We start from the raw sequence: 23,249 nt of genomic DNA on the forward strand, positions 1-23,249 counted from the left end.
CTTCCCCGCTTTATTCTTACCCCCCTAAAAATTTCGCACTGGATTTTAACAAATATAGAGAAGCATCTTCCGTGGATTGTTTGTTAAATTTTAGTTTAGCGTCAATGAGAGCTGTCAAACTGTCTTGTGAGTGAATGTTTTGGAGGAGATCCCCAGTGTATTTTCGAGCACTCTTTCGCTTTTTGGCGACGAAACCGATTATAAAATCCCTTGCCGCCGCTTTAAAAGCGTCTCAAATAGTGTGCTTAGGGATGGTCGGTGTATCATTGATTTAAAACAAATCATTAAAGAAATTAGAAAAGGAAGCATTGAATTTGGGGTCCAGAAGAAGAGCATTATTAAAGCGCCATCTTCTAGGTCCCACAACTTTTGGAAAAATGTCAATATTGATTGAGACTGGAGTGTAGTCTGATAACAAAAGAGGGCCAATTTCTGCATTAGTGAGAGTTTGGGAGATCTGATGGGAAACAAAAATGTTATGAATCCGGGATTGCGAGTGATGAGAAGGGGAGTAAAAAGTGAACTCTTTAGCCTCCGGATTACACAAGCGCCATGCGTCAATGAGCTTATGTTATGAGATTGCTCGTGCAAAAAGCTTGTGAGGCTTGTTAGGGACAAAAAAGACCTCGGAATGGCTATCTAGAAAAGGGTCCAGAGGTTGGTTACAATCCCCTGCCATGATGAAATTGTCATCTACAAATCTGGTGATATGGGAGGCCATCCTGTGCCAAAAAAAAGGGTCACCCCCTGTGGGAGCATATACATTAAAAAGGGAGATTGGAATACCCCTTAAAGAAAGTTTGACATATAACCACCTACCATCAGCATCCGATTCTGTAGCAACTACGGAATAAGGGAGAGATTTACGACATAAAATTACCACACCATTACGTTTGCCATCACCAGGAGCATAAAAAACCTCACCCACCCAACATCTTTTGAGCTTGGCAGATTCACTCTCAGACAAATGAGTTTCCTGTAGGAAAGCAAAATCAACATTTAGGGGCTCATTAGGATTGCGTTTTTTCCGCATCCTCGGGGCCGGCGGAAGCCACCACCGGCCCAGAGGATGTGGAAAAACCGCAGCGGACTGACCAAAGACCCACCGCCACATTAGGATGGCTGGTGGGTCCTGGTTTCCGTCCGCAGCTTTTCCGCCGCGGCTGGCTTACAACCGCGGCGAAAAAGCTCTAATCTGGTGACGGTGTCTCTCAGACACCGTCAGGCAGATTAGGATGGGATGTGAAACATGCTTTTCCGCGGCGGCTTTTCCGCCGTGGAAAAGCATGTGTAACTTCACTGCGGGGGCCCGTTGCGGGCCCCCTAGGTGAAGGGGGCGTGGGGGGTGCACATGGGGGGTACCTATGGTACCCCCCTGCATTTGTATGCAGAAAGCGGCAGGCACCGCAAGGTGCCTGCCTCTTTCTGCATGCAAATGCAATGACTGCATTTTTAACATTGCCGTGGGTGCAGCTTGAAGCCGCACCCGCCGCAATGTTAAAAATAGAAGATGTGACCGCCAGGGTGGCGGTCACATCCTAATCGCACAGGAGGGGACTCCGCAGCCCATGCGGACGTCCCCTCCTCCTCAGTGATCGCGGACGGGCGCAAGTCCGTCCGCGATCATAATCGGCCCCTCAGTTTGGCAAGATGGGATAAAATCCTTTGTCTTTTGATGGGTGAATGAGGACCTTTAACGTTCCATGAAACAACTTTTACAGACATTAGACATTGTAAGAAATATAACAAATATGAACTAGCAGATCAAATAGAAGAACAATATAAAGAGCAGAGACCAAAACCAATAAAAGTGAAGATTTTAAAAGTAATACAAGATGAAAGAAAAAGATGAGAGAACGCACCACAATATGAAAAGAAATAGGAGAAAGAACAGGAAATAGAACCAGGATAATGAGAGTGTGAGATTAGAGAGAAAAAAACAAAGGACATATCGTCAAAGATAACAGCAGATGACAGAATAAAGAAAGTAGTGAAGGAAGAAAAGGGAATGAATAAAAAAGGCACCCAATAAGAAGAGGAGGTGAATTGAAAAAAGAGAGGGATGAATAACAAATAATGAGGAAAGGAAGTAGATCATGGATGGAAAGAACATACCTACAAATGAGGGAGGGCGAGGAATAGCAATCAGGAACAAAACCAGGAATGAAAGGAGGGAGTGGTGGAGCCACATCAAGAAGGCAAGACTTCGGAGGTCAGCGAAACGTACAACCGGGGGAACCCACGGAACAAATGATGAATCTGCTTGAAAAAAGGGGCGGTATCAAGAATTAGCAGTCAAGAAAGGAGTAAAAAGAAAAATGACAACTACTTAGCTAGTAAGGGAGTAAGAAGGAAACAAGAAAGATTATGAAGATACCATACTAAGCGCATCAATAGAAAAGGTACGAGATACGCAGAAGGAGAACAGAAGAGAAAAGAGTCATAAAAACAAGGAAAGAGGTACAGGAAATTCAAGGAGGAATGGAAGAAGAAGAGTCAGAGAGATCCATAGTGGTTGTTCTGCATGAATTTAGGAAGCTGCAAAGGCGAACTGGATCCTCGTAGGTTGTTGTCTTGTTGTTGAAGGTGACTTTGAAAAGACACGGGTGGAAGAGACCATATCTAGCTCCAATGGATTGGAGGTCAGCACGCATGTCCAGAAAAGCTTTACATCGGATTGCTGTAGCTTTGGCGTAGTCCTGCGCAAAGGATAGAGAAGAACCAGACCAAGTAAGCTTAGGAGAGGCTATAGCTGCGGAAATAACTTTCAAAAGGTCCGTGTTTTCTAAAAAATACATGATGACTCCTCGTGGCCTTGTAGCAGTTGATGATGAAGAAGAGTGAGGCCTACCAAGCCTATGCGCAATTTGAATATTGAGCAAGGTACCTTCAGCTAGAGGAAGCAGCTTGGGGAGAAAAGACTAGAAGAAGGCAATTGGGTGAGTACCCTCGCAGCCCTCCACCAGGCCGTAAATACGCAGGTTATTGCGTCGATTTCGATTTTCAAGTTCCTCCTCTTGACGTTGAAGAGAGGAGACCTGTGAAGACAGGTGTGAGACCTTGGTGGAAGATTCTTGAAGGGAGGAAACGCTTTGCTCCACGGAAGTGACCCTTGCATCCATTTGCGACCAGTTATCAGTTAGCACCTGTAATTTAGCGTTGGTTTCCTCCATGAAGGGGCGAAGATCCCTGATTTCTTCCAGTAAGATTTCCACAGATACAGAGGAGATGGGCTTAGGCGGAAAAGGAGCATCTTTTTTTAACCTCTTTGAAGTAGCTTTTCCAGAGACTGGCGCTGATGATTCCATTGTGAGGGATATGTCCTGAGTAGAAGACAAATTGGAAACTTCAAACGTAGCAAACTTGGAGAATAGCTTAGAATTTTTAAGTAAAGTGCGTTTCGGAGCACTAGAAACCAAGTGCAGATTATTTCTGCCCATAGAAAGGACCAGTAACTATACACAAGCAAATAGGGCAGGGCCAAAGTATAGTTGAGCTGAACTGCGACAAGGCGTGGTTAAAAGCCACAGGGCTGCAGAAAGGAATTAATCTTCAATGAAAAAAAAAAGAAACAGCCAAAGCCTCAGTAATGAAGAAAATGAAGAAACCTCATCCCCAGGATTCAGAAAGCGCACCTCAGAAAAATAAAAAAAATTAGGCGAGGTGATGAGGGCTGTGAGGACTCACAAAATGGCCGCCCAGCATTGGAAAGCGTCGAAGCTCTGGCACCCTATAAATAGCTGAAGTATTTATCAGGAGGACAGCCAGCAAAAAGTCATTTACGGAGAAGAAAAGAGTCATAATGTAGGCAGATTATGCCGTATTGCGCTAAAATGAGGCATTAGGACAGGAGAATTTGCACGTCGCGGCAAAAACAAAATGGCAGTCGTGGCCGTGGAGAGCTGCGACCGGACTTACTATGGCTGAAAACGAGGTGAAAAGCGCTACAACAGCGCCGGGGGGGAGCTCATGTCATGCTCTGCAACCTCCGACGACAAAATAGAATGTCCAAATTGCCGCAACGCGCCTCCGTCCGTGGGTCCCAGCAGCGGTAACGGAGCGCTCACCGCAAAGCCGCCATGCTTCTCGGGCACCAGCCACGCCCCTCCTGATCACCCATATTTAATCTTTCATCAGACATCTAAAAGTACCCTATAACCATTAAGAACAACGCACATCAATACTCTAGCTTCACCTACAAATGATCATACTCAAACAGAACATGACAAAACCCATCATCATGAATACACAATGCATGCCCCAAACTGGCAGAATAAGACCAAATCAATAGCATTGTCACACACCACACCACCATACAACCAAGAAACATAGGGGCATATTAGCAAGAACCTCGTTAAAATTATCGCTGTTTTAGGGGCAGGAAACTGCCGCTAGAACTGTAGTCTGACTGATCAAATGACAATTGATTCTCTCCAATCGAAAATCAATCATCAGACACACCCATACTAAATAAACACAAAAATCATCAAAGACCAGTCACTGTATTTTCACATTTACTTGCACAAAACGTTTGGATTTGTAATATTACAAGCTCTCGACAAATCACACACAACCAAAGACTAACAGAAGAACAGACACTGTCAAAAGATGGTTCCTTCGATCCGATGGATGTCCTTTCTGGATCCCCAAGGAAATTTGCCTATGTAAAGAATATGCTACGTATGTTTCTATGTTGTGTGTATTTGTGGAGCGCACCACCACCCGGAGGGTACCCTGGCACTGATGCAGGAGCGATCTGGGCCTAGCCGAGGGCTGGGCTAGTTGAAGAACCATGTCTTCAGCTTCTTGCGGGATTCAAGAATTGATGAGGCAGCTCTTACGGGCAGGGGCAGGTCGTCCAAGCTTTGAGCCAAGGTCGGAGAAGGCACATCTGCTGGCTCTCATTCTGCGTATGCATGGGATGTTGGGGAGTAGGAATCTAGCTTAGCGGAGGTGTCTGGTGGTTTTCTGGAAGTTGCTGCAGTCATTGAGCTATGCTGGACTAGTGTTGTGTACAGCCATGTTGTATACTGCATTGAAGGTGTGCGTGAGGACTTTGAATAAATCTCGCTTGTGGATAGGAAACCAGTCGAGGTCTCGGAGATGTGTGGTGATGTGTGCATGGCGGGGTAGGTTAAGTGTGAGCCTAGCTGCTCGGTTTGTATGCTTTGGAGTCGTTTGGTCAGTTGCTTGTTTTTTCCAGCTTACAGGGCATTCCGTTAGACCAGTTTGCTAGTCATGAAGGCTTGGGTGACGGTTCTGCAGGTGATGATGGGAAGCCATTTGAAGGTCTTCCTCAGCGTCTTCATGGTGTGGAAGCGGGAGGTGGACACTGCATTTATTGAGCGATCCTGGAGTGTTGATTGCCGTTGACTGTTCAGAGGTTCTTGGCGCTTGTGGTGGGGGTCCGAGTTCTGCCAGCAACCAGGTGGACTCTCACGCGAGGAGTGTCTGCTGAAGACCATGACTTCTGTCTTGTCGTTGTCCCTTTGAGGCAGCTGGTTTTCATGCAGTCTGCGACTTCGGTCATGCAGGTGGACTACCATGCGAGGAGTGTCTGCTGAAGACCATGACTTCTGTCTTGTTGTTGTTCCGTTTGAGGCAGCTGGTTTTCATCCAGGCTGCGACTTCGGTCATGCCGGTGGACTCCCATGCGAAGAGTGTCTGCTGAAGACCATGACTTCTGTCTTGTTGTTCTGTTTGAGGCAGCTGGTTTTTATCCAGTCTGCGACTTCGGTCATGCAGGTGGAGAACTTGGTTTGAGTGTCGAAGAGGAAGAGGATCATCTGTGTGCAGGGCTGGACTGGGAACCACAACCGGCCCCGGCAAAGTGCTCGGCAGTGGGGAGGGGGGTTAGAGGTGCCGCCGAGCTCTTTGCCGGGGCCGGTTTTCAGACGATTTTGGTACAGGGACGATTTTGCAGCTATGCTGCAAAAACGGCCCTGTAACAAAGACGGTCCCCAGGGGCCCAAAACCGGCCCCTCACCTACGCGGCTCGCCGGGGGATTGCCCGGTGCCCACTATGGCCAGTCCGGCCCTTGCTGTGTGTCACTTGATTGGCTGCCCCGGGACACCAAAGGTGGCCACCTACGAGGGCGGCCACCCTTAGTGCCATAGGATGGCACAGACCCTGAGCGGTCTAGTGGTTGGGGAGATTAGAGGTCCCCCCGTGATGTCACTTCCTGTGTCTTGGGGAGGGAGGGGTGACTACATAGCCCAGGGGGCGAGGGTCAAGCTCCCTCTTTGTTCGTTGGCCGCTGCTCGCGCTGACCCTCGCCCTCTCCTGCCTGGACCCTGAACGGGTGACTGCCCGTTGCTTTTTCCCTCCCATCCACTTACCCTGCTTTTGGGCAGTAAGTGGTGGGGGGGTTGCTATTAATATTACTGTCTTTTGTGTTGCAGGCGGAGTTACAGGATGATCTAATGCAGAAAGGTACAGAGGGGTACCCTCTACAGGAGCACCGGTGGGTGCGAGAGCAGAATTATCCCCCAGGGAGATCCACGCTGTGATGGATCCTGGAGGACCGGCGGCGCCCCGTTAGTCCTTCGGGCGGTTGTAGACCTGAGCAAGGGGCGGAATAGAGGTCCGCCGAGGGGAGGGGTTAGACCTTCCCACGAAACTGACAACGCCCCTGCGGTTAACACCCCGGGGGTTATGGCTCATCAGGTGAGCGGGTCGCGAGAGGCGGCCTGCTCTGGATCGACCCGTAAGATAACCCAACATGGTGGCATAATGTATATGCTAATAAAACTGCAACAACTTTCTCCATCAAACTTGTGTTGTGTCGGTTATTGGTGGAGTGGTGTGTTGTATGAAGAAAGGTCTGGGGTTGGGCCGACATTGGCACTAGGCGTAGCGTAAGACGCAGATTCCGTGGTCGCGAATGATGCTGGCGAGCAGGGTTATGTAGGTGTTGAAGAGGGTTGGGCAGAGGGATGAACCGTGAGGTACTCCGCAGAGGAGGGTGAAGCATCCACGCAGTAGTGCTGATTGGCTGGGTTCGGCCTGTTAGGAAGGAGCATTTCCGTTCAGACTGGGGTCGTTATTTTGTATTTGTGGGGCGCGCTTTTTTTGCAAGGGGGTGGAAGAGTGCCTCCCTGGATGGAAGGAAAGGCAGAGGCGTCTGTGAGGAGAGACCCCCTCCCCCGTACGGACGGGCAGAAGGGTGGGGAGGGATAGACACTCCCTGGAAGGAACGGTTGGGGAGGGACCCTCACCCCTGAGGTGAGAGTGAGTGTATCGCTGCAGGGACCCCCTGGGGTGAGCGTGCGGGGCGTGCACGGGGGAGTTGTGTCCAGTGCGGGGCAGTCTGTCTGTTTACAAAACTTGAAGTGATGGAAAGTGACTGCGCCGGGCGCCGCTCCCGTCCCGGAGTTAAAATAACCCCGTCAGCTGCCAAGAGGTGAAGCAGGGAGGTGCCCGGGCCTCGGTGCCCAGGGAGACGGGGCAAGCCTGGAGCTGCAGCAGGCATCACAGGCAGAGACACCCAATCCGGGGCAGGCTGATCCCCGGGGGGGGGGGCAGAGGGAAGAGAGAGGGGGGAGAGACAAAGGGGGAGAGAGAGAGCAGAAGACCGGGGAGAGACAAAGTCAGGAGGAAGAGAGTGTTGCAGTCAGTCATCTCAGGCAGTGACACCCCATACAAGGCAAACTGATCCTCTGGGGAGGGCGGGGGGGGGGGGGGATAGCAGAGAGAGAGAAAGAGAGGCAACCGAAAACCAAGGTGAGACAGATCCAGGAGGAAGATACTGCATGAGACACACTGGAGCTGCAGGCAGGCAGTCATCTGTGGCAGACACCGAATCCGAGGCAGGCGGATCCCCTGGGGAGGCAGAGAGAGAGAGACGTAGAGAGAGAGGGGGAGAGAGGGAGAGAGAGAGCGAGAGACAGCGGAAAACCAGGGAGAGGACAAAGTCAGGAGAGAGAGAGAGTGCTGCAGTCGGTCATCTCAGGCAGTGACACCCAATCCGAGGCACCCTGATCCCCTGCTGGGGGTGGGGGGGGGGGGCAACAGAAAACCAGAAGAGACAGATCCAGGAGGAAGAGAGGGCTGCAGTAAATCATCTGTGGCAGTGACACCCAATCCGAGGCAAACTGATCCCCTGGGGAGGCTGGGGGGGGGGGGGGGCAGAGAGAGAGAGAGCGGGGAGAAAGAGAGAGACAGAGACAGGAGGAAGAGAGTGCAGGAGACACACCGCACATCACTGGAGCTGCAGTCAGTCACCCCTGGCAGTGACACCCAATCCGAGGCAGGCAAGCTGATCCCCTGTGGGGGAGCAGAACACCAGAAGAGACAGAGACAGGAGGAAGAGAGTGCAGGAGACACACTGCACTTGTCTGGCGCTGCACTAAAGACACCCCTGGCAGTGGCACCCGAGCTGATCCCTGGAAGGGAGGTGGGGAGTGAAAGAAAGCTCAGGAGAGATAGCACAGAGGGAAAGTGACCCACAACCCGACAGCTTCCGGGTCCCTGCAGGGTTAGGCGAGACAGCAGAACAGAGAGAGGGGCTGGGGAAGAGACAGCAGGGAGGGGATAGGGAGAGAGAAGGTGCAGCCGAGGAGCTGGAGGAAGACATCTCTCAGTGAACCACAGCAAGCTGATCCCTGGGGGGAAGGGGGGCAGGGTGAGAAGACAGTACAGACAGAGCTGTAAGAGCTCAGGTAGACGGTCGGTGCACGTCTGGAGCTGCAGTGAGACGTCCCTGGCCCTGACTCCATCCCACCGCCGGCGGATGCAGAGAGGAGGAGGAGAGAAGCAGACAGCACCGCGGCGAGAGGGAGAGCACCGCGGGGAGAGAGAGAGCACCGCGGGGAGAGAGAGAGCACCGCGGGGAGAGAGAGAGCGCCGCGGGGAGGGACGGGAGAGGCGTGACGGGTGAGAGGAGACAGCAAGGAGGACAGGCCGAAGAACACAAACCGGTTTATGGCAGGAGAGAGGGACTCGGGGATAGGGTGAGCGCGGGAGTAGAGACGGAGCCAGGGCAGAGAGACAGAGCTCAGTAGACAGGGAGGAAGATATGACAGGGTCACAGGCTATGACAGAGCCCAACTCCAGACGATAGAGACAGCGGCACAAGGACAGCCGTCTGCGGAGAGGGTAACGGGGATGAGAGACAGGCCGGAGGGCTGGCAAGGACGAGGCTGGGAGAGAGGGCTGTGAAGGAGAACCAGACCCCGGGGGGCGAGACAGGTGGCACGAGCGAGAGAGGGCAGGGAGCGAGAGACTACAAGGCCCCTTCCAGAACAGGAGTGGACTCCCGAAGAGACGACAAGAACGAGATACTGCAAGAACGAGAGACTGCAAGAAGACCTCCTTCCAGAGCAGGAGTGGACCCCGGAGAGACGACAAGAACGAGAGACTGCAAAACCCTCTTCCAGGACAAGAGTGGAGTCCCGGAGAGACGGCAAGACCCCGAGACTGCAAGACCCCCTTTCCAGAGCAGGAGTGGACCCCGGAGACACAGCACGAGCCACAGACTGAGAGACCCCCTCCTAGAGCAGGAGTGGACCCCGGAGAGACGGCAAGAACGAGAGACTGCAAGAACGAGAGACTGCAAGGGCCCTTCCCGAGCAGGAGTGGACCCCGGAGAGACTGCAAGGGCCCTTCCCGAGCAGGAGTGGACCCCGGAGAGACTGGACTCGGAAGAGACTGCAAGGGCCCTTCCCGAGCAGGAGTGGACCCCGGAGAGACTGGACTCGGAAGAGACTGCAAGGGCCCTTCCCGAGCAGGAGTGGACCCGGAAGAGACTGCAAGGGCCCTTCCCGAGCAGGAGTGGACCCCGGAGAGACGACATGGAGCCGGCCTGGGAGGAGTCGTGGGAGCCCGAGCCTCAGGTGAGTGCTCGCTGCCCAAGGAGTTCTCTGGGGCCCCAGGGTCTTTAGGGTCCTTAGCTGTTCATGTTCTTTGGGGTCTTTAAACTTTGCATTTTCTTTTTTTTCTCTCGCAATGTTATGTAGCGCGATTCGACCCGTAGGTACTGGGCGCCCGTTACAGATGGACAGACACATTCATTTGTGTTAGGCACGGGGAGATTAAGTGATTTGTCCAGGATCACAGGATGTTGCGCCGACGCCGAGACTCTAACATTGGATCCCCAGCTCCAAAGTCGGCAGCTACGGCGTTACGCCATATATAACGCCCCCTCCGCTCCTTGCACTTACTAGACTCTTCTGGAGTCTACAGTTCCTCGGGGGTCGCAGGGTCCCTGGTTTCTGAGCTCCCAGGGGTCCCTGCGTTTTGGTGGGCACTTGTGGTTTTCAGAGCTGCGTTCTTCAGTTTCCCCGTCTCTGGTTCTCTCCATCCTTGGTTTTGAGGTTTGATGTTCTCTGCGCTCCTGGGGGTTCACCGGGATCCCCGCTCCAATACTCCCGGACTCCTTGGGGTTGTTGGAGGCTTTGAGTGGGGCTGCATTTGTACATCCTGCCGCTGGATTTAAAGCCAGTGAAGGGTCACACGGGGAGGCAGTGGGGTTTCAAGCCGGGGGTGGTGTGGTCCAGTTTTTTCAGGCCCTGGATGGGTCGAGCTCCTGGTCAGTTGGATGCTCTCGAGGGGCAGGTGTGGTGTCTGTGAGGCCTTGCCCTGAGGGCAGTCCCACCATCCAGATGTGAGAATCCAGGGCCTCGCTGCAGGGCCATCCCACCATCCAGATGTGAGAATCCAGGGCCTCACTGCAGGGCAGTCCCACCATCCAGATGTGAGAGTCCAGGGCCTCGCTGCAGGGCAGTCCCACCATCCAGATGTGAGAGTCCAGGGCCTCGCTGCAGGGCAGTCCCACCATCCAGATGTGAGAGTCCAGGGCCTCGCTGCAGGGCAGTCCCACCATCCAGATGTGAGAGTCCAGGGCCACGCTGCAGGGCAGTCCCACCATCCAGATGTGAGAGTCCAGGGCCTCGCTGCAGGGCAGTCCCACCATCCAGATGTGAGAGTCCAGGGCCTCGCTGCAGGGCAGTCCCACCATCCAGATGTGAGAATTCAGGGCCACGCTGCAGGGCAGTCCCACCATCCAGATGTGAGAGTCCAGGGCCTCGCTGCAGGGCAGTCCCACCATCCAGATGTGAGAATCCAGGGCCTCGTTGCCGGGCAGTCCCACCATCCAGATGTGAGAGTCCGGTGCCTCGCTGCAGGGCAGTCCCACCATCCAGATGTGAGAGTACAGGGCCCTGAAAGGCAGGTTAAAGTTGCTCTCTGAAAGGAACAGTTTCGCTGGAGCTGGTACAGGCCGCCTCAGTTCCTTGTTGTGTGTTTCCCTGTCTGGTTTTCTAGATCCACAGGAGTGTCTACATTAGTTGTATTCCATAGTTTTTTCCAGTGTCCCTGGGCTTCCAAGGGTATTTCTGTTCACAGGTTTCCCTTCTTCCTTGAGTTTCGTGGATTTTCAATCTTTGTTGAGGTTTCCAGGGTGCTTGTATTGTCCCGGTTCCTTCACTGGTGCTGTTTTGGTGTTTCCAGGTTGGCTGGGTTACTTCTTTTTTTGTAGTTTCCATGGTCCCTTCTTGCAGTGACTTCTCTGAGGTTCACTTGACTCGCTGCCTTCCCTGATCTGCCTCTGGGAGTTTCAGACTCACTGGTCTGATGGGTGGGGGGCGCCCAGATGTTTCCAGGTTCATTGGGATTTTATGATCTCTGAGACACTTTCCATTTCCCTGTATCCTGGGATGTCTGCATTCCTTGGCTTTCTATGATTTCCACAGCTTTTCTTGTGCACTGTTTGTTTTCCAGCTTACCAGCTTTCTTCTGTTCCTTTGGTTACTTTTTTTTTTAAATTATTATTTTTTTATTGAGAGTTCATATATAACAATACAATACAGTACAGGAGACATAACATATTTGAAATCCAATTAATACAGTCTAGAAGAAAAAAAAAAAATCTTGAAAACAACCATACAGTTTTTAGTTATAACATTTAAATTATAGAGTGCAAAATTGTGTAAAAGCAAACAGGCAACAGACTTTCACTAATAATCAGACGATTTTGTTAGAATTAAGATAATATAGGAACTTTAAACTCCCTGTGGGATTTCTCCATTAATTTTTCGTAGCTAGATTTGTAAAGTGCATCGTGCATATGCATAACAAACTCAATAAACCAATTTTAAATCCGATTGAATAGCAGCAAGGCAAATTTAGGGATCAAACCCACTCCAAAATGTATCATATTTTTTCAGAGCCCCTGATCTTAAAGCATATTTTCTTTCCCTATCCTGGATTCGGAGTAATTTTATCTTCCATGCTTGAAAAGATGGGACAAGGTCTGTTTTCCAGGACTGTAATATAAGGGATTTAGCTATTAAAGAAGCTATAAAAAGGGACTCATCGTGTTGGGTGTGAATAGAAGAGCAACCTAGGATGGAAGTCAATTCATCCAGGACAATATTAGTTTTAAGGACAATTGAAAGATATTTTTCTATTTCCTTCCATAATACCTGGATTTTGGGGCATTCCCAAACAATGTGTTTCCACGTGCCTTTTCCTTCACATCGGAAACATTTGTCAGCTATTTGGGGGAAGATATTATGCAAAAAGGACGGAGTTCTATATATCAACCATTTGTTAAAGAATTGCATACGTTTAAAATTTGCTCCTCGAAAAATGGTTTTATTAAACTTATTTATTTTGTCCCATACCTGTTGATTAATTGTAATATCTTCCTTCTTTTTCCATCTTTCAGTAATCTTGTTGTAGAGGTCCTGATCTTTACCTTCTCTTAGTGTTTTAATCCAAATACTCATTTTCTTTTGTGTTTTGTTGTTAAGGATAGTGGAAATATTTTCTTTCATGAATAGATTTCCTATAGTGAGTTCTCTAAATTTTGGATTTATCCTGAAGAAGGACCAGTTCAGCATGCAGTGCGAATGGATTAACTGACTATTGATTTCATCCCAGGATTTCCATCTGTTACCCAAGAGGAAGTCTTCAATTTTCTCGAAGCCATTCTCCTTCCAAATAGTTAATATATATTTGTCCATACATCCAGCGTCTCCTAAGCTAAAATTCATTAAATTTGTCTTGCTGCTAAAATTAGGTAATCCATAGAACTTAAAAAACTGAGTTTTCACCTTAAAGATCCACTGCAGGGATTTATAGCGTACTTTTTTGGGATCTTTAGTGATTCTTACTGGGTCATAAATTTTCAATTCCAGCAGCATCCTTTTGATAAAAAAATCATCCGTCTCGTGAAAATCTAAAACAGAAAACCTGTGGCTATAATGTGCAAAAGACGCAAAATAATATTCTCTAATATTTGGGAGGGACAACCCTCCTTGTGTAGATGATAAATACAAAGTGCTCAGTGCAAGTCTGGGAGATTTTTTTGCCCATAGGAAAGAGGAAATCAGCGCTTCTACTTTTTTAAAATAAGAGGCCTGGATTGCGCAGGGAATTGCACAAAAAAGGAAATTAAAGAGGGGTAATACCGACATACGAATTAGCGATGCCCGTCCTATAATAGACAGGGGTAACAAATTCCACCGGTCTAAAAGTGAGCCCACCTTTTTTAATAAAGGTAAAAAATTTAGTGCAAAAAGGTCGTCTAGGCTATCTGATACAAATATTCCAAGATATCTTTTGGGATTTGTGTTATATATCCGCCTGAATTCCGGAGCTAAAGTGTCTATAGTGCAGTTCACCAGAATAATTTCCGTTTTGTTTACATTAATATTATAACCCCCCAGCTTTGGTTACTTGAGTATCTTTGGGTTGGTTCTGCCTCGTTTTGCAGAGTTTGCAGTTTGTTGAGATACTGTTTTTGCAAAATTATGTACAACACGTTGCAATAGTCAATTTTAGACAAAATGAGGGTTGTGATTACGGTTTTGTTGTCGTCTGAGGGAATGGAAGGGAAGATGAATTTTAGCTTTTCAAAAGTAAACTCCTGTTTTGGGAGTCTGTAGTTGTAAAACGAAAAAGTTTGCTGATCGTCCACATTAAACATGGAAGCTGCTCCGCAAACTTTTAGCGCCTTCAGAGAAGCTACCGTGATGGTAGCTCCATTGAAAGCATAGACTCCAGACTAGGCCAGGCCAGAATTCTAGATACGGTGAGCGGTAATGACCACCGCCATCCTGGAGGACAGCAGCACCAAACGAGGCCCTGAGAGTCTTGCCACATCATAGGCCGCTGCCCTGCGGCGAAGCATGTGCTGTACCTGTGCAATGGGTCCCATTGTTTCTATGCAACCTGCTGACAATTTCATTTAGGAAATGATGCCCTTTCTAGAGTTATAACCATTATTATCAACGTTGCCGCTAGTTTTTACTGTTGGTTTGTCATTTGTTTCTGGGGTGGTGCCAGTCGGAGGTTGTCGGATCAACGTGAGCTGTGTCATGTACACTTGGTGGTTTAACTGTTTAGACCTTGAGTCGATGACTTTTTTTTCTGCACACGTTTCTTTGGGCATAATGGTGCAAGGTTCTATTGATCCGACCAGTGTGACTGCCATTTTTCCACTACCTGAAGTGTGCCACCAGTAGCAGCCATTTTTGTTTGTGCGCTTGTGTTGCAGGGCAGGCGCCATGACTAAGGCTGGAAGCATGGATTTAAGTGGTGGTGCGCAATGGGTGCGCCAAAGGCGTCCCATCTCGTCTATTAATAAATATTATATCTCTGGTGAAAAAAATGCATAGCTTTAAATATGTGGTGATTGATCACATTTTTGAATCTGTCTGCTCAGAGAAACCTGCTTCAGTGAGGACATTGAGAATGATATCACTCCACCTAATTAGTTATGCAATTTCAGAAATCCATAAAAACCTGGCTGTTTCCTGGTCGTTGTGTATCTTAACATCCTGACCTGGACATGGTCTATAGTTGGCTGTTTGGATCACTTGAGTGGTGTTAGCTCCATGATACCCCTTTGGGCTGAACGCGGCGCTATATTAGTACTCAACTTATCCAAACATAAGCAGTGAGTCACAAGGCGTGTACCTGCTCACACAGGGCACATGCCAGCAGTTCTAAAGAAGAACAGCTGAAGAAAGGTAAAGCAGGTGAATATATATTAAGAGCATTCAAAAAGCCCATTGCAGTATTTTGGCACCACCAGTAGATGGAGCCCTAAGGCTGACGTCTTACCCACCCTTATCGAAGCACCAGCTCAGTGTATCAATGATCTGCCAACCATTCCCTAGAGACGCCATACTCCCGGGCAATATACGAAGGGTTACTTAAAAAAATATTTAGAATTCCTAAAAAGTGTACTATGTGTGATCAAATCTAGATGCAGTCAGTGACTTGTTGGTTCCACCTGAGTAAACGTGGCACAGTGCACCACCAGACACCCAGTGGCACTCAGAACAATAACAGAAAGCAGTATAGAAGCCATCTACCAATCTACAGGAACTACACCTGCATGGTCTGGTTTATCTAAAAACTAGAAAACTAACATTTCACCCACTGGGAATGGCAGCTAAAGAGAATGACAAAGCAATGCCGAATAGAGTCCTGAAAAGGAAGCACATACAGTCCAACAGAATATCTCACCACGGTCAGTTGCACATGTTGTGGACAGGTGCTAACCAGGTGCAGGTTCAATGACCACAAACTGGAGATCGAAACAGGTCGACACGAACAGAAATGGAATCCGAGAGAGACGGGCTCTGTGGAGAATGTGACAAGGGAGATGTAAAGAGATCAGGCTCTGGACACTTTGTGACAAGAGAGACCTTGAGAGGCTTAGCTGCGCTTCCAATGTGCAAATAGGCACTAACAGGAGAGACATAGAAAGAGGCCAGGCTCTGCACCAGTAACAGGAGAGACATAGAAAGAGGCAAGGCTCTGCACCAGTAACAGGAGAGACATAGAACAGGAGAGACATAGAAAGAGGCCAGGCTCTGCACTAGTAACAGGAGAGACATAGAAGGAGGCCAGGCTCTGCACCAGTAACAGGAGAGACATAGAAAGAGGTCAGGCTCTGCACCAGTAACTGGAGAGACATAGAAAGAGGCCAGGCTCTGCACCCAGAGTGACAAGAGAGACATAGAAAGAGGCCACGCTCTGTACCAGTAACAGGAGAGACATAGAAAGAGGCCAGGCTCTGCACCCAGTAACAGGAGAGACATAGAAAGAGGCCAGGTTCTGCACCCAGTGTGACAAGAGAGACATAGAAAGAGGCCAGGCTCTGCACCAGTAACAGGAGAGACATAGAAAGAGGCAAGGCTCTGCACCAGTAACAGGAGAAACATAGAACAGGAGAGACATAGAAAGAGGCCAGGCTCTGCACTAGTAACAGGAGAGACATAGAAGGAGGCCAGGCTCTGCACCAGTAACAGGAGAGACATAGAACAGGAGAGACATAGAAAGAGGCCAGGCTCTGCACTAGTAACAGGAGAGACATAGAAAGAGGCCAGGCTCTGCAGCAGTAACAGGAGAGACATAGAAAGAGGCCAGGCTCTGCACCCAGGAACAGGAGAGACATAGAAAGAGGCCAGGCTCTGCACCAGTAACAGGAGAGACATAGAAAGAGGCCAGGCTCTGCAACCATAACAGGAGAGACATAGAAAGAGGCCAGGCTCTGCACGCAGTAACAGGAGAGACATAGAAAGAGGCCAGGCTCTGCACCCAGTAACAGAAGAGACATAGAGAGAGGCCAGGCTCTGCACCCAGTAACAGAAGAGACATAGAGAGAGGCCAGACTCTGCACCCAGGAACAGGAGAGACATAGAGAGAGGCCAGACTCTGCACCCAGTGTGGCAAAGAGAGACATAGAAAGATGCCAGGCTCTGCACCAGTAACGGGAGAGACATAGAAAGAGGCCAGGCTCTGCACCAGTAACAGGAGAGACATAGAAAGAGGCCACTCCCTGCACCAGTAACAGGAGAGATATAGAAATAGGCCAGGCTCTGCAAGAGTAACAGGAGAGACATAGAAAGAGGCCAGGCTCTGCACCCAGAGTGACAAGAGAGACGTAGAAAGAGGCCAGGCTCTGCACCCAGTGTGACAAAAGAGACGTAGAAAGAGGCCAGGCTCTGCACCCAGAGTGACAAGAGAGACGTAGAAAGAGGCCAGGCTCTGCACCCAGTGTGACAAGAGAGACATAGAAAGAGGCCAAGCTCTGAACCCAGTAACAGGAGAGACATAGAAAGAGGCCACGCCCTGCACCAGTAACAGGAGAGATATAGAAAGAGGCCAGGCTCTGCACCCAGTAACAGGAGAGACATAGAAAGAGGTCAGGCTCTGCACCAGTAACAGGAGAGACGTAGAAAGAGGCCAGGCTCTGCACCCAGAGTGACAAGAGAGACGTAGAAAGAAGCCAGGCTCTGCACCCAGTGTGACAAGAGAGACATAGAAAGAGGCCAAGCTCTGAACCCAGTAACAGGAAAGACATAGAAAGAGGCCACGCCCTGCACCAGTAACAGGAGAGATATAAAAAGAGGCCATGCTCTGACCCAGTGTGACAAGAGAGACATAGAAAGAGGCCAGGCTCTGCAAGAGTAACAGGAGAGACATAGAAAGAGGCCATGCTCTGACCCAGTGTGACAAGAGAGACATAGAAAGAGGCCAGGCTCTGCAAGAGTAACAGGAGAGACATAGAAAGAGGCCAGGCTCTGCACCCAGTAACAGGAGAGACATAGAAAGAGGCCAGGCTCTGCACCCAGTAACAGGAGAGACATAGAAAGAGGCCAGGCTCTGCACCCAGTAACAGGAGAGACATAGAAAGAGGCCAGGCTCTGCACCCAGTAACAGAAGAGACATAGAAAGAGGCCAGGCTCTGCCCCCAGTGTGACAAGAGAGAAGTAGAAAGAGGCCAGGCTCTGCACCCAGTATGACAAGAGAGACATAGAAAGAGGCCAGGCCCTGCACCAGTACCAGGAGAGACATAGAAAGAGGCCAGGCTCTGCACCCAGTAACAGGAGAGACATAGAAAGAGGTCAGGCCCTGCACCAGTACCAGGAGAGACATAGAAAGAGGCCAGGCTCTGCACCCAGTAACAGGAGAGACATAGAAAGTGGCCAGGCTCTGCACCCAGTGCGACAAGAGAGACATAGAAAGAGGCCAGGCTCTGACCCAGTGCGACAAGAGAGACATAGAAAGAGGCCAGGCTCTGCACCCAGTAACAGGAGAGACATAGAAAGGGGCCAGGCTCTGCACCCAGTGCGACAAGAGAGACATAGAAAGAGGCCAGGCTCTGCACCCAGTGCGACAAGAGAGACATAGAAAGAGGCCAGGCTCTGCACCCAGTAACAGGAGAGACATAGAAAGAGGCCAGGCCCTGCACCAGTACCAGGAGAGGCATAGAAAGAGGCCAGGCTCTGCACCCAGTGCGACAAGAGAGACATAGAAAGAGGCCAGGCTCTGCACCCAGTGCGACAAGAGAGACATAGAAAGAGGCCAGGCTCTGCACCCAGTAACAGGAGAGACATAGAAAGAGGCCAGGCCCTGCACCAGTACCAGGAGAGGCATAGAAAGAGGCCAGGCTCTGCACCCAGTAACAGGAGAGACATAGAAAGAGGCCAGGCTCTGCACCCAGTGCGACAAGAGAGACATAGAAAGAGGCCAGGCTCTGCACCATTAACAGGAGAGACATAGAAAGAGGCCAGGCTCTGCATCTACGGTGACTAGAGAGACATAGAAAAAGGCCAGGCTCTGCACCCAGTGTGACAAGAGAGACATAGAAAGAGGCCAGGCTCTGCACCATTAACAGGAGAGACATACAAAGAGGCCAGGCTCTGCATCTACGGTGACTAGAGAGACATAGAAAAAGGCCAGGCTCTGCACCCAGTGTGACAAGAGAGACATAGAAAGAGGCCAGGCTCTGCATCTACGGTGACTAGAGAGACATAGAAAAAGGCCAGGCTCTGACCCAGTGTGACAAGAGAGACATAGAAAGAGGCCAGGCTCTGCACCCAGTGTGATAAGAGAGACATAGAAAGAGGCCAGGCTCTGCACCCAGTGTGACAAGAGAGACATAGAAAGAGGCCAGGCTCTGCATCTACGGTGACTAGAGAGACATAGAAAAAGGCCAGGCTCTGCAACCAGTGTGACAAGAGAGGCATAGAAAGAGGCTAGGCTCTGCACCCAGTGTGACAAAAGAGACATAGAAAAAGGCCAGGCTCTGCACCCAGTGTGACAAGAGAGACATAGAAAGAGGCCAGGCTCTGCACCCAGTGTGACAAGAGAGACATAGAAAGAGGCCAAGCTCTGAACCCAGTAACAGGAGAGACATAGAAAGAGGCCAGGCTCTGCACCCAGTAACAGGAGAGACATAGAAAGAGGCCAGGCTCTGCACCCAGTAACAGGAGAGACATAGAAAGAGGCCAGGCTCTGCACCCAGTAACAGGAGAGACGTAGAAAGAGGCCAGGCCCTGCACCAGTACCAGGAGAGACATAGAAAGAGGCCAGGCCCTGCACCAGTACCAGGAGAGACATAGAAAGAGGCCAGGCCCTGCAACAGTACCAGGAGAGACATAGAAAGAGGCCAGGCTCTGCACACAGTGTGGCAAAGAGAGACATAGAAAGGGCCAGGCTCTGCACCTAGTGTGGCAAAGAGAGACATTGAAAGAGGCCAGGCTCTGACCCCAGAGTGACAAGAGAGACATAGATTTGATTTGATTTGATTTGATTTCAGATTTGTAAATCGCATAGCTACCTTGGGGCGTCCCAGTGCTGACAATCAACCTGCAGCAATCAGAGGGGAGAAGTTGTGGGGAAAGAGGCCAAGCTCTGAATCCAGTAACAGGAGAGACATAGAAAGAGGCCAGGCTCTGCACCCAGTAACAGGAGAGACATAGAAAGAGGTCAGGCTCTGCACCAGTAACTGGAGAGACATAGAAAGAGGCCAGGCTCTGCACCCAGAGTGACAAGAGAGACATAGAAAGAGGCCACGCTCTGTACCAGTAACAGGAGAGACATAGAAAGAGGCCAGGCTCTGCACCCAGTAACAGGAGAGACATAGAAAGAGACCAGGTTCTGCACCCAGTGTGACAAGAGAGACATAGAAAGAGGCCAGGCTCTGCACCCAGTATGACAAGAGAGACGTAGAAAGAGGCCAGACTCTCCACCAGTAACAGGAGAGGCATAGAAAGAGGCCAGGCTCTGCACCCAGAGTGACAAGAGAGACATAGAAAGAGGCCAGGCTCTGCGCCCAGTGTGACAAGAGAGACGTAGAAAGAGGCCAGACTCTGCACCCAGTAACAGGAGAGACATAGAAAGAGGCCAGGCTCTGCACCCAGAGTGACAAGAGAGACATTGAAAGAGACCAGGCTCTGACCCAGTGTGACAAGAGAGACAGAGAAAGAGGCCAGGCTCTGCACCCAGTGTGACAAGAGAGACGCAGAAAGAGGCCAGACTCTGCACCCAGTAACAGGAGAGACATAGAAAGAGGCCAGGCTCTGCACCCAGGAACAGGAGAGACATAGAAAGAGGCCACGCCCTGCACCAGTAACAGGAGAGATATAGAAATAGGCCAGGCTCTGCAGCCAGTGTGACAAGAGAGACATAGAAAGAGGCCAGGCTCTGAACCCAGTAACAGGAGAGACATAGAAAGAGGCCAGGCTCTGCAGCAGTAACAGGAGAGACATAGAAAGATGCCAGGCTCTGCACCAGTAGCAGGAGAGACATAGAAAGAGGCCAGGCTCTGCACCAGTAACAGGAGAGACATAGAAAGAGGCCAAGATCTGCACCAGTAACAGGAGAGACATAGAAAGAGGCCAGGCTCTGCACCCAGTAACAGTAGAGACATAGAAAGAGGCCAGGCTCTGCACCCAGTAACAGGAGAGACATAGAAAGAGGCCAGGCTCTGCACTCAGTAACAGAAGAGACATAGAAAGAGGCCAGGCTCTGCACCCAGTAACAGGAGAGACATAGAAAGAGGCCAGGCTCTGCACCCAGTAACAGGAGAGACATAGAAAGAGGCCAGGCCCTGCCCCAGTAACAGGAGAGACATAGAAAGAGGCCAGGCTCTGCACCAGTAACAGGAGAGACATAAAAAGAGGCCAGGCTCTGCAGCCAGTGTGACAAGAGAGACACAGAAAGAGGCCAGGCTCTGCACCCAGTATGACAAGAGAGACATAGAAGGAGGCCAGGCCCTGCACCAAGTGTGACAAGAGAGACATAGAAAGAGGCCAGGCCCTGCACCAGTAACAGGAGAGACATAGAAAGAGTCCAGGCTCTGCACCCAGTAACAGTAGAGACATAGAAAGAGGCCACACCCTGCACCAGTAACAGGAGAGATATAGAAATAGGCCAGGCTCTGCACCCAGTAACAGTAGAGACATAGAAAGAGGCCAGGCTCTGTACCCAGTGTGACAAGAGAGACATAGAAAGAGGACATACTCTGCACCAATAACAGGAGAGACATAGAAAGAGGCCAGGCTCTGCACCCAGTAACAGGAGAGACATAGAAAGAGGCCAGGCTCTGCACCAGTTACAGGAGAGACATAGAAAGAGGCCAGGCTCTGCACCCAGTAACAGGAGAGACATAGAAAGAGGCCAGGCTCTGCACCCAGTGTGACAAGAGAGACATAGAAAGAGGCCAGGCTCTGCATCTACGGTGACTAGAGAGACATAGAAAAAGGCCAGGCTCTGCACCCAGTGTGACAAGAGAGACATAGAAAGAGGCTAGGCTCTGCACCCAGTGTGACAAAAGAGACATAGAAAAAGGCCAGGCTCTGCACCCAGTGTGACAAGAGAGACATAGAAAGAGGCCAGGCTCTGCACCCAGTGTGACAAGAGAGACATAGAAAGAGGCCAAGCTCTGAACCCAGTAACAGGAGAGACATAAAAAGAGGCCAGGCTCTGCACCCAGTAACAGGAGAGACATAGAAAGAGGCCAGGCCCTGCACCAGTACCAGGAGAGACATAGAAAGAGGCCAGGCTCTGCACCCAGTAACAGGAGAGACATAGAAAGAGGCCAGGCTCTGCACCCAGTAACAGGAGAGACGTAGAAAGAGGCCAGGCCCTGCACCAGTACCAGGAGAGACATAGAAAGAGGCCAGGCCCTGCACCAGTACCAGGAGAGACATAGAAAGAGGCCAGGCCCTGCAACAGTACCAGGCCAGGAGAGACATAGAAAGAGGCCAGGCCCTGCACCAGTACCAGGAGAGACATAGAAAGAGGCCAGGCCCTGCAACAGTACCAGGCCAGGAGAGACATAGAAAGAGGCCAGGCCCTGCACCAGTACCAGGAGAGACATAGAAAGAGGCCAGGCCCTGCAACAGTACCAGGAGAGACATAGAAAGAGGCCAGGCTCTGCACCAGTAACAGAAGAGACATAGAAAGAGGCCAGGCTCTGCACCAGTAACAGGAGAGACATAGAAAGAGGCCAGGCTCTGCACCCAATGTGGCAAAGAGAGACATTGAAAGAGGCCAGGCTCTGACCCCAGAGTGACAAGAGAGACATAGATTTGATTTGATTTGATTTGATTTCAGATTTGTAAATCGCATAGCTACCTTGGGGCGTCCCAGCGCTGACAATCAACCTGCAGCAATCAGAGGAGAGAAGTTGTGGGGAAAGAGGCCAAGCTCTGAATCCAGTAACAGGAGAGACATAGAAAGAGGCCAGGCTCTGCACCCAGTAACAGGAGAGACATAGAAAGAGGTCAGGCTCTGCACCAGTAACTGGAGAGACATAGAAAGAGGCCAGGCTCTGCACCCAGAGTGACAAGAGAGACATAGAAAGAGGCCACGCTCTGTACCAGTAACAGGAGAGACATAGAAAGAGGCCAGGCTCTGCACCCAGTAACAGGAGAGACATAGAAAGAGGCCAGGTTCTGCACCCAGTGTGACAAGAGAGACATAGAAAGAGGCCATGCTCTGCACCCAGTATGACAAGAGAGACGTAGAAAGAGGCCAGACTCTGCACCAGTAACAGGAGAGGCATAGAAAGAGGCCAGGCTCTGCACCCAGAGTGACAAGAGAGACATAGAAAGAGGCCAGGCTCTGCGCCCAGTGTGACAAGAGAGACGTAGAAAGAGGCCAGACTCTGCACCCAGTAACAGGAGAGACATAGAAAGAGGCCAGGCTCTGCACCCAGAGTGACAAGAGAGACATTGAAAGAGACCAGGCTCTGACCCAGTGTGACAAGAGAGACAGAGAAAGAGGCCAGGCTCTGCACCCAGTGTGACAAGAGAGACGTAGAAAGAGGCCAGACTCTGCACCCAGTAACAGGAGAGACATAGAAAGAGGCCAGGCTCTGCACCCAGGAACAGGAGAGACATAGAAAGAGGCCACGCCCTGCACCAGTAACAGGAGAGATATAGAAATAGGCCAGGCTCTGCAGCCAGTGTGACAAGAGAGACATAGAAAGAGGCCAGGC

At 50.3% G+C, this 23,249-nt stretch overlaps 1 protein-coding gene across 5 annotated transcripts in view; it reads left to right on the forward strand.

The window, feature by feature from the left end:
* Positions 1-9,039: 9,039 nt before the first annotated feature.
* The window catches only part of PRKAG3 (protein kinase AMP-activated non-catalytic subunit gamma 3), a 332,947-nt gene continuing 318,737 nt past the window's right edge, over positions 9,040-23,249 (forward strand). For 4 of the 5 annotated variants that reach the window (XM_086954427.1, XM_086954429.1, XM_086954428.1 and 1 more), the window contains exon 1: positions 9,040-9,834. In XM_086954427.1, coding sequence (XP_086810553.1) covers positions 9,793-9,834 — 42 coding nt within the window. In that variant the 5' untranslated portion in view covers positions 9,040-9,792. The remainder of the gene's footprint in view (positions 9,835-23,249) is intronic. The other variant, XM_086954431.1, reaches the window with a different exon arrangement.

This window comes from Lissotriton vulgaris, chromosome 2_1, assembly GCF_964263255.1.
Source record: "Lissotriton vulgaris chromosome 2_1, aLisVul1.2, whole genome shotgun sequence".
Lineage (NCBI taxonomy): Eukaryota > Metazoa > Chordata > Amphibia > Caudata > Salamandridae > Lissotriton > Lissotriton vulgaris.